Source organism: Orycteropus afer, unplaced genomic scaffold, assembly GCF_000298275.1.
Source record: "Orycteropus afer afer isolate SDZICR_OR568_19922 unplaced genomic scaffold, OryAfe1.0 scaffold00020, whole genome shotgun sequence".
Lineage (NCBI taxonomy): Eukaryota > Metazoa > Chordata > Mammalia > Tubulidentata > Orycteropodidae > Orycteropus > Orycteropus afer.
This window is the reverse complement of record NW_006921607.1, coordinates 11,589,668-11,600,398: the sequence shown is the minus strand read 5'-3', so window position 1 is coordinate 11,600,398 and position 10,731 is coordinate 11,589,668. Positions and strand designations below refer to the sequence as shown.

The 10,731-nt window shown below is 48.3% G+C and overlaps 1 protein-coding gene across 1 annotated transcript; it reads right to left on the bottom strand.

Annotated features, from left to right (window-relative positions):
• Nucleotides 1-4,652: 4,652 nt before the first annotated feature.
• SPAG4 (sperm associated antigen 4) lies at nt 4,653-9,117 on the bottom strand. The gene is made up of 12 exons (XM_007934603.2): nt 8,808-9,117; nt 8,226-8,330; nt 7,803-7,869; nt 7,554-7,615; nt 7,247-7,290; nt 6,918-6,943; nt 6,685-6,793; nt 6,347-6,422; nt 6,089-6,204; nt 5,667-5,834; nt 4,926-5,015; nt 4,653-4,811 (listed from the first exon to the last, which is right to left on the bottom strand). Exons 1-12 carry the CDS (start codon nt 9,115-9,117, stop codon nt 4,653-4,655), a joined length of 1,332 nt encoding a protein of 443 aa, XP_007932794.1.
• Between the last annotated feature and the right edge of the window lie 1,614 nt (nt 9,118-10,731).

The following is a 10,731-nucleotide window of genomic DNA, read 5'->3' as shown; positions in this document are numbered from 1 at the left end:
GTTCCCTTGGAGGGTGGACTGTGGATAGTCATCAATCCTTTGTCCCCAGTGGCCTTTTGGGTCATGGCCCAACTCTGTATACATTCCCCAGTGCTGCTAGCACTTTATGTTTTATACTTTTGTACTTGCCCCAACTGCTGCTGCTCTTTTCACAACTTCTTGTTCCTAGCCTGGTGCCTCTCATTCAATAAAGACCAATGAAGACCACTGCTTTCTGTGTTCTGGGGTGAGAGGCTACTGTTAGCCATGTTTACTTCAGGGGTTATTGAGTGAAGGATACCTAATACCCTTCTGCTGTCAAGTAGATGCTGACTAATAGTGCCCTGTAGGACAGAGTAGAACTGCCCCATAAGGTTTCCAAGGCTATAATCTTTATCCTAGGGAACAGCTGGTAGGTTCAAACCGCTGACCTTTCACTTAGCACCCAGACACTTAACCACTGCACTACCAGAGCTCCTTTAGCATAATAGCCCCTCAAAGAATTTCTTATTAAACTGGGAATTACTATCCAACAGTGAGAGATAGTGACACTATTTTTGGAAACACAAAGATTGAATGTAAGTGCTAAACCTCATAGGTGGAGGAATGGCTGAGGGGGAGGGGTGAGTTTCAAATGAAGCAAGGGCTGTGTTAGAATTCCTGGAGGAAGGAGTAATGTAAAGATAGGCTTACAAGCCTGAATTTTTTTTTAATAGGTAGTTAATTTATATTCATTGTATTCAGAAAAAAAAAGTTATCGCCAAAACTCCCGTTTTCCCATAGAATATTTGGTGTGTATCTTTTTTCAGGTGTTCATGTATATTTGTAGTCTCTACATGTTTTTATTGTACAAAAATAGAAGATTGTACACACTGTTTTTGTAGCATACTTAAAATTTCTTTTTCTAATTTTAAAAGTAACGCATGCTATGGAACAAAACTCAATCATTTAAGAAAAAAAAAAAAACAGGTTTGCTGGTCTGATCGAGCCTGGTGGTACCCCTGAGACTATGGCCCCTAGCTCCCCACCTTCAGGTCTAGAATTGAACCCACTCCTATGGCTTCCAGCCAAACAAAAGACAGGCATATGAGCTGAACATTTACATTAAGTAAACTTCTTGGAGAGATCAATCAAGGGAGAATAGAAGAACTGTGTATGCACAGGAAGATGGCTTGGGAAGCAGGAATGCCTGGGAGATAAGGACACAGGGAAGAGGTGGCTATGGGAAGTGGGAGGAGAACTACTGCATTGTTGGAGACTACAGTCAATGTCATGAGATGAAGTATATGTGAATTGCTGTATGGAAGATGAATTTGCTCTGAACTTTCACCCAAATAATAATAATAAAAAGTAATGCATGCTAGTTAGCACAAATTTCAAATATTACAGAAGTAGATAATGGAGCTGGTGAGGGCCCTGTCTGATAGGTTTAAGACATAATTAACAATTTAGGATAGCATTCCAAAAAATATTTTTTTTCAAAATAGGATATTACACATACTGTTTACATTTTGTTTTAACTTAATATAAGTGGGAGCTCTGGTGGCGTAGTGCCTAAGGCATTTGACTGCTAACCAGAAGGCTGGTGGTTCAAACCTATCAGCCACTCCTTGGAAGGAAGATTGGGCGGTCTATTTCTGTAGAGATACTGCCTCGGAAACCCAAGGAGGGGTCACTATGAGTGAAAATGGACTCCACAGCAGTGAGTTTTTGTTTTAATATGAGTGTCTACCCATCAGAACTTACTGCCTACATAGTATCTTTTAATTCCTACATATTATTTCTACTGTATGAGCTTCTTTAGCCAATCTCTTATTGATGGAAAAATAGATCACTTCCAGTTTTTTTCTCTTATAAGTAATGCTGTTATGAGCATGCTTGCACACTTATCTTTGTACTCTTAAAGAAATATTTTTTTGAAGGATTTGTTCCTAGAAGTAGAAATGCTATGTTAAGGATGTATTTAACACTTTAATAGATACTGCCTTCCAAGACAAAATTTACAGTCAATTTGCCCCTTTTGTTAATCTGTCAGAATATATATATTTAGTTTGAATTTAATTATGAATGCTAGGTATCATTTCATTTTACATACTTGTGAATTACATTTGTTTCTTCTGAGTAGTAGTCTATTCATAGCTTTTTCTTTCTTTCCTGTGGTTACAGCCTTTATTCTGGTTAGTTCTTATACATGTTGAAAATATTTCCTTCTGGGCTGTTAGGTTTTCTTTTACAGTGTCCTCCCAGAACCCTTAATAAGGAACTTCAAAAAAAATTTTTTTTAAAAAAACCTCCCTTTGGTTACTTTTTCCCTGTGCCCTTCTTTCCTATGCAGTCCTGCCCTTTGAGCTTTCTTCCTGTGCAGATGCTGCCTTTCTGATCACCCATGGTTGATTGTTCTAAGAAGTATACCCACTTGGTATACTTCACTTTGTAGGCCTATCTGTTGTTGGGCTGGAAGTTAAGTGTGAGGCCTGAAGGGTGACTAGAGGCCGTAGTCTCGGGTTTCACTAGTCTCTGTCAGACCAGTGAGCCTCCTCTTATTTATGATTTTGAGTTTTGTTCCACATTTTTTTACACTCTACCCAGTATCTCCAGTTTTGATCCCTTTCCACCAAGTGATCAGCAGTGGTAGTTGGGCACCATCTAGTTCTGGTCTCAGGGTCATAAGGAACTTTTAAATTTTTTATGTAAGCCAGCTTAGCTTGCTTTTTTTAAAAAAAATGAACCATATATCACTAATTACATTCCATGACATTAAGCATTCCTTTATATTACCATTTCTGTTGACTCTGTTGGAGGAGCTCTGATGGGAAATTGGTTACAGCATTTGGGTACTAACCAAAAAGTCAGTGGTTCAAACCCACTAGCCATTCCATGGGAGACAGAAGAGGCAGTTTGCTTCCATAAATATTTACAGCCTTGGAAACCCTATGAGGCAATTCTACTCTGTCCTAGTCAGAATCAACTCAATGGCATTAGGTTTGTTGTTTTGTTTTTTTATTGACTATTATTTTGTGGCATATCTACTTAGAAACTAAGTTTCCTTTTTTTTTTTTTTTTTTTTCTGTATAAACAACAGTGTGATGAATATCCTTCTAAGTATTATCTTTTGGATGCATATCTGTATCCTTTGGATACTTTCTTTAAAATGGCATTGCTATGATCAAAAGTATAAGAAGCTTTAAGGCTTTTGGTTTCTATTGTGAAACTGCCTCCAGGAAAGCTGTACTAGTTCACATTGCTAACCTTAGGCTTTGACAGCATGGGATAGAATCTTTTTCTTTGTCTTCAAATTACGGAATACCCCCCAAATTCAAACATGGATGGATGTTCTACCCTTACATATACATGTTTTAGACACTCAATTTCATTTCCTGTTAATAGCCTGTATATTCTTCCAAAACATGAACACTGGGAAATACCCTAACAAGCCAAGCTGTTGAGCATTCTTTTCCTCATTCTGATCCCTCTTTCCTATTCTCTGTTCAGGTAGAACTTAGTTCTTTGATGCCTGTTTCCTTTATCCCTTAGTCCTCCAATTCTACTTGCAACCATTACCCAAATCAGACTCACTTGCCATCAAGTTGAATCTGACTTACAGCAACCACCATTAGGTTTCTGAGGCAGTAAATCTTTATGGTAATAGATTGCCACATCTTCCCTCCATGAAGTGGCTGATGAATTTGAACCCCTAGCCTTTTTGTTGGGAGCTCTGGTAGCATAGTGCCTAAGGCACTTGTTTGCTAACCAGAAGGCTGGTGGTTCAAACTCACCAGCCACTCCTTGGAAGAAAGAAGGGGCAATCTACTTCCGTAGTGATACTGCCTTAGAAACCCAAGGAGGGGTCGCTATGAGTCGGTTCGACTCCTCAGCACATAACAGCAGCCTTTTGATTAGCAGTCAAATGCCTTAGGCACTATGCCCCCAGAGCTCCTTTTTCAACCACTAGAGTGAAGATTTCTTGGATCTATACATGAATTGTCCTGTTTCCTGGGACATCTTTTCTCCTTTATCAGGCTACTTCAGGGTAGGGACTCTTGAACACCAGACCACCATCTACACTGCCTGGCAGAGGGACAGGCATTCAGGTCTCAGTAAAGACATTCTGAAAAGGTGCTACCAGCCCTCACAAGCTACCTAGAGGTTCTCAAGTCTCCTTAGTTTTTGAATGTTTGCCTGAAAAAAGGGGTAGTTCCCCCTAGACCTCCTTGTGTACCTAGCAGGAGTTGGAGGACTTTCCAAAAGGTTGAGGGTGGGGATTGAAGAGCACAAATGGCTCTGGCTGACTGGCAGCTCCACAGTTAAAGAGGACGGCTGAAGGAAGGAAGGCCTGGATCCTGCTCTGGCTCTGGTCTTCCCTCACTGTGTGAACTTGAGCAAGTTTTCTGACCCTATGGTTTTAAGTGTTTTCCCCCTCTGTGGTTGTAACGATTAAGTTGGGTGATGTGTATAATGCCCAGAGCACTGTCTCTGACACATGACAAACACTCAATAAATATGAGCTGCCACTAAAATACTGACCTGGACTTCTCCAAGAAAGAGGGATGCATTGGGAGGCAGATCCCCACCGTATTTAAATGCTAAAGGCAGCCAGGGCCTCCAACAGCCACCCCCAGCTGATCCAGCTTCCTTCAGCACAGACCTGCACTCTACTCCAACCATCAGTGTGTTTAATGGGGCCCTCCAGTGGCCCCTGTGGTACTGTCCCTTGCCCCTTCTGAGGTTCGTTCGCCATGGGCACGGACTCGATATAAGCATGTGAAGCGAGGGTGGCCCCAGTTGCTTAGAATCTGGATCTTCACCTTGGGAAAGGCTGTTGGGGGGTCATTCTGGGGAGATAAATGGATCATGCCAGGACCTATCTTCCCAAAGGCTTTCCCCCTCCCTAGTCTTTCCTCACTGTCCCAGTCCCTCAGCACATCCATCCCCTAGGACAAACACACCTGCAGGTGGAAAGTCTGAATCTCAGATTTCTCCACGTCAAAGGTGAATTTCCCCAAGAAAACTTCAGTCTTGTCATCAGCCTGGAGGCCCTGGAGGTGAAGAGTGAATGGAGGGACAGTGAAGCACAGATGGAGAAGGGAAAAAGCAACTTCACTGAGGACCTACTGTCTACTCAAGAGCTATATACCTGTTGTCATGTATTTTTTGGTGTTAGAGATAGTGTAATGTGTAAAAAGGGTTTGAATTTTAGTGTGACCAATTATTAGCTGTGTGACCTTAGGTTAACTTCCCTTTTCTGAATACTAATTTCCTCTTTTTCATGGATTTCACACTGTGTACTGTCAAAAGTGGAATGTTTCAATCACATAGTTACAAAAGTGGGTTTTTTTTTGGGGGGGGGCGCAAAATGTATGTAGCATTTGTTTGTGGTTTTAACTATTAACAGGAAAAAGTTGAAAATGGAGGAGATGATAATAGTGCCTCACAGGGTTTTTGTGTGGCTATAAGGACATAATCCATGTAAAGGGGTAGGCACAAAGTAAGTGCTTATTAAGCCATAACTACTACTTGAATGTGGTTATTAAAATGTACAGCAGCCCTGAGTTATCTCCACTTTTGGACATATCTCCAAATAAGCAAGCAAAGGCTCAGATACTGGCACCAGTTCTCATAACCATCTGATGCTTTCTAGGCAAAATCTAGCCCCAATCCCCCATCTTCTTGGCCTCAGCCCCACTCACATAGACTGCGAAGTCACGGGGAGCGCTCTTGGCTCCCTCGGTGTGTGCCACGCTGGGTGGCGGGTGCTGCAAGGTGATGTCGCTCAACTGCACACGACCTGGCAACCGGATCACCACCTGACCCTGGTCGCCCTCAAAAGCCCAGCAATTCCCAGGGAACACATCTGGCTGTAAGCAGGCAGACAGACCATCAGAACCTGTGAGCTCCAAACTCAGCCCCGGTCCCTTCCCTTCCCAGCCAAATCCTTTCCAGTGCCCCAGTTCCCAGAACTTCCAGGTCTCTCCTTCAGTTTAATGCCATCCTCAGCCTAGTTGAAGAGTCTCACCTTAGCATGGCCAGGCCCTGCCTGCAGTCCTTGCTGTGTCCCTTACCCCAGCATCCTGCCTATAGTCCCATCCCGGAAACTGGATTGGAAGCCCACCTCCAGGATAACGGTGGGCGGCCGCGCGTAGTTCCAGAAGCTGAAGCGATTCCAGAAGTAGGCAGTGTCTGTGTCCTCGTAGTCGTGGGATGTCTTCTCTAGGTCGATAGATGCTCCTGGAGCCGGGCAGGGGAGGAGTTAGGGCTCCGTTGCCTGATAGACAGCTGGGACGGGTCTGTCCAAGCCGCTGTCCCCTCCTGCCACTCAGTCTGTGTCATTGGCTCTGAGTCTCTGTTCCTCAGTGTCTTTGGGCCTTACCCACAGAGCTTAGCGCATAGTCTGGTTTCTGCACAAAGTCTTCATTCAGCCTCTGGAACACCAACTTGGCCACTCTCTGAAAAGAGTGAGGGCAACGGCTAGCCCAGCAAGGCTCAAGGGCACGTTTTCTGGTGGACAGAGTCCTCTAGGGACTAGACTCTGTGGCCTTGGGAGGAACTCCAATGTCAGAGATTAAGGCTCTGGGGTGGGCTTCTAGGACCCTAGGACCCAGGAAGCGGGCTCTCCAAGGGGTTTCCAGGGTGAGCCGGAGCCATTGGGGCCAGGCTCCCAGACACCCACGGATAGGTGTTGAGTCTAGCATGGGGTGCGGGGCTCACCTCGCTGTTGGCAGCACGGACGCTGGACAGCTCCTTGTGGAGTTTATCCAGCTCAGCCTGGAGCTGCTGCAGCTGTTGTCCCTGGGAGCGCACACGCTCGTGGTACTCGCTGGAGGCGGGAGATTAGGCAGCGAGAGGCTGATTCCCTATCCTCCCTGGAGGACTCACCCAGGGCCCCCCACAGAAACATCTTTGAGCCCCCCTAATTTCCCATCCCAAGTGCCCTCTTTCACCTCATGGTCAGCATCTCCTTAGGTTCCTAGTGGGGGGTGGGGGGACAAAATACAGCACTCAGCTCCCGCTCCCCAGACTCTCCCACTTCAGCCTCAGAACAGCCACATTCAGTGCCCCCATTTTTGAGAACTGTGCACTCCCACACTCTTCCCTGACCTCCCAGCATCACAGCCTCAGAGACCCCAAGCACCTCTGGGCATAATCCTTCAGGAATCTCTGGGTCATTCCAGCCCTTGCTTAGAATCCATCCTCCAGCACTACCCACCTCCCAGAAGCCTCCCTGGCTCAGGGCCTCCCAACACAGTCCAGGACAGTCTCCCCAACTCACATTCTCCAAAGGAGGAACCAGATACAGGAGCCCCCACCAGAACGCTGGGGAAAGAGGGGGATCTCAGGAGAAGGGAAGGAAATGGTTTCTCTGGCATAAAGGGACAGTGAGGAGAGAAGAAGCCTGAGGGGGTAGAGCTTGGGACAGGTTGTAGGGGTCTGAGTGGGGACTAGAGGGCTCTAAGGATGGCAGGGGGCTGAGGGTGATAAGAGTAAACGGATTGCATTTGGATGCCGAGCATGCATTGCATCCGGGACTGGGGCTAGGTCACCTCCTTGGGGACCGAAGGAATTTAGCACTCTCTCACCTGCCAGAAAGAGACTCAGCAGCGACACAGCCGTGAGCAGGAAGCGGATGGAACAGACCTCCCTGAGGAGACCAGAGGGAGACTGAGGCCCTAGGCTCCTGTCACCTCCCCCAGCCCACATCCCAAGGTTTTAGACCCAGCTCCTGTGAACAAGAGGTCTGGGTCGTCTCAAGCCTTAACCGCTCAGGCCCTGCTCCCCACCCCCTACCAAAGAGCAGTCCCTGGGGCTCCCCCTTCCCTTCCTCTGACCTGTACACACTGACCAGCACGTCTCCTACCAGGGATAACAACACGCTCAGGACCTGGAAGAACTGGCCTGAGAAGAGCAGAGGGAGCTCAGGGAAGGGGTGTTTAGGGAGAGGGAGGGGAGACAAGGAGGGAAGGGGGTCCAGGTTCTGAAACGATTAAGGAAGGGGTCTCAGAAAGGCCTGGGGCTCCGGAAGAGAGGATGTGGACTACAAGAATTAGATGAGGACTAGGAGAATGGATTGATATTCAAGGGGACCAGGCTCTGGGGAGAGATGAGAGGTCTCGGAATGCGGTTGGGGGCTCAGAGATAGGACGAGGGCTCAGAACAGAGACCTTGTACAGTGCTCCGAGATGAGCATTGGCATTCAGAGGAAGAAGCTGGGTGCCCAGAGGGGGATGGGGCTGGGCTGGCCAGGCTCGTACCCAGGAAGCTCTTGGACACCCGCGGGGTAGGCATCTCCGGCCTCAGATCCAGGGTCGGGAGAAGGTCGAGCTGCTCCTCAGAGACTACAGGAGACCCAGCCGGTTCTGCGGGGACCCAAGGGTTCCACTGGGGCCTTGCGCATCGCAGGTTTAACTCTTTCCCCAGGACCCCGTCGCAGGGTCCCCAACCCAGAAGGCTAGCCTCGCACAGGCTTTAGTCCTACCGCTACCGCATCCTAGGACTCTCTCTGTACACTGAGGCGGTGCTTCTTAGGGATGCTTAGTCAACACGTTGGCCCCGCCCCCAAACGGAGGCCCCACCCCCAGTCCCAGGCCTTGGTTTGGCGGGATTTCTCTTGTAACTACTCACGTTAACTCCGAGGCCGCGTCTCCTCAGTGATGCCCAATCACAGGACTTTCCCCGCCCCTTCCCAAGACCGTCCATCACATAAGGCCCCGCCCCTACACCGCCCCTCCGGAGTTGCCCAGCCGAAATGTTATCCCCAGTCCAACCCAGGACCCGCCTCCCTACGCCCCCCCCCCCCCCGCCTACGGCTTACCCAGGTTCGACCCCGCCCGCACCCGAGGCCCCGCCCCTCACGGTTGCCGCGCCACAGGCCGTCGGCCCCTTGTAGCTTCGGGGCGTCGGCTTCTGCCGAGAGCTTCCGGCCCCTGCGGTTCCTCCGGGCACTCCTGCGTTCAAGGCAGGCTCACCGCAGCTTGAGCCCCGGGCTCTTTTGCCCTCGGGCTCCCCAGGCCCCGGCCCAGTTGACCGGTGCCCGCTGCTCTCCCCCGAGGTGGCGCTCATTGAGCTGCTGTCGTTGTCGCTGTAGAAGTTGGAAGTTTGCTTATGCGGGGCTGAGGCCGAGCCCGGTTGGGGGCTCCGCCGCATCCTGACCTGGGGCCTCCCCCTCACGGATGCCAAAGTCGTCGATGCAGCAGCCAAGGCCCTCAGCTGGTGCGCGCCGCCGGGACCCCTGGGACCCTGCGAGCAGCCCGCGGGCCCGGCGACTGAACCCAGCCGTCTCCCCCAGTATCTGGGCTCGGCTGCTGATGTCATAGAGGAGCTCCTGATTTGCGCCTAACGTCCTGACTGGCTGTCACGGAGCTGGCGGTGATGTAACAGGGAGTCATAGTAGTCCCTCTTATTCTTTCTGACGTTATAAAGCAAGCAATGACATTACAAGACTTCCCTGAAACCCTATCTAACATTGCACCTAGCATAAAACAATTTCTGTCTCCTTTCCCTGCTTTGTTTTCCTCCTCAGCGGGAGCAGAAGGCCAAAACCTGCAAACTAAGAATTATGGTCCTCCCCTCAGCCCCTGCGTTTCCTGTTTGTGAACACCATTGGGCCCCTGTGACCTCATCTGCCAAATGGGACGGTGAAACTCTCAGCATCTGAGGGCCTTGGGGTCTAATCTGGACTTTGATTAGAAACAGAACTACCTGACCATCTTGTCTGATATTTTACGTTATTGTTAGGTGCTGTTTATTCGGTTCCATCCATAGCAACGCAACGTACAGAACAAAAGACTGCCCCGACCTGTGTCATCTGCACAATCGTTGCTACATTTGAGCCCACTGTTGCAACCACTGTGTCAGACCGTTTTGTTGAGGGTCTTTCTCTCTTTTACTGACCCTCTACCAAGCATGATGTCCTCCAGGGACTGTTCCCTCCTGGTGACAGGTCCAAAGCTGTGAGACAAAGTCTCGCCATCCTTCCTTCTAAGGAGTATTCTGCCTGTACTTCTTCCAAAACTCGTATGTTTGTTCTGGCAATCCACAGTGTATTTAATATTCTTTGCCAATACCATAATTTAAAGAATCAATTCTTCTTCAGTCTTCCTTATTCATTGTCCAGTTTTCCCATGCATATGAAGAGACTGAAAATACCATGGCTTTGGTCAGCCACACCCTACTCCTCAAGATGACATCTTTGCTTTCTTCTTTTCCTTAGTGCCCTAAAACTCATATGAGCCCCCAGCAACTGGGAAACAGAACAGGAAGTTGAAAATTCAGCATTGAGATGGAGAAGCACAAGAAAGTCTGGGTCAACCCTGCATAGCAAGACCCAGCTCCTCTGACTCTTTCTGATCTTATCAGCTGCTGCTGTCTGATATGTTCCTTGTACTCAGGCCAAAATGAACAAATTGTATATTCCAGTACACCCCCTGCATACCTCCCCAGTGCCTGGAATATCTATTTATGCTCCCAACTCCCATCCTCAAAGCCCATTTTAAACACTCCCTCTGAGGAGTCACTGGGTGGTGCAATTGGTTAGGCTGGGTTGGAGGTTTGATTCCACTCAGAGACAGATGGCTGGGAAGAAAGACTTGCTGATCTACTGCCAAAAAGTCAGCCATTGAAAACCCTGTGGAAGACATTTCTTCTCTGACACAGATGGAATCTCCATGAATTGGGATTGACTAGGTGGCAGCTGGTACTGATCGGTCTCTTCAGCAGTATTCACTCATAGTATTTGCTACGTGCCAGAGGCTAGGGTAA

Excerpts from the sequence above, each read along its gene's own strand:
- SPAG4 (XM_007934603.2), bottom strand. The coding sequence starts at position 9,117 with ATGCGGCGGAGCCCCCAACCGGGCTCGGCCTCAGCCCCGCATAAGCAA. Across the intron at positions 6,944-7,246 it reads TGGTTCCTCCTTTGGAGAAT|GAACCTAAGGAGATGCTGAC; the intron begins GTGAGTTGGGGA and ends ACCCCCCACTAG. Across the intron at positions 5,016-5,666 it reads CCCGTGACTTCGCAGTCTAT|GGCCTCCAGGCTGATGACAA; the intron begins GTGAGTGGGGCT and ends CTTCACCTCCAG.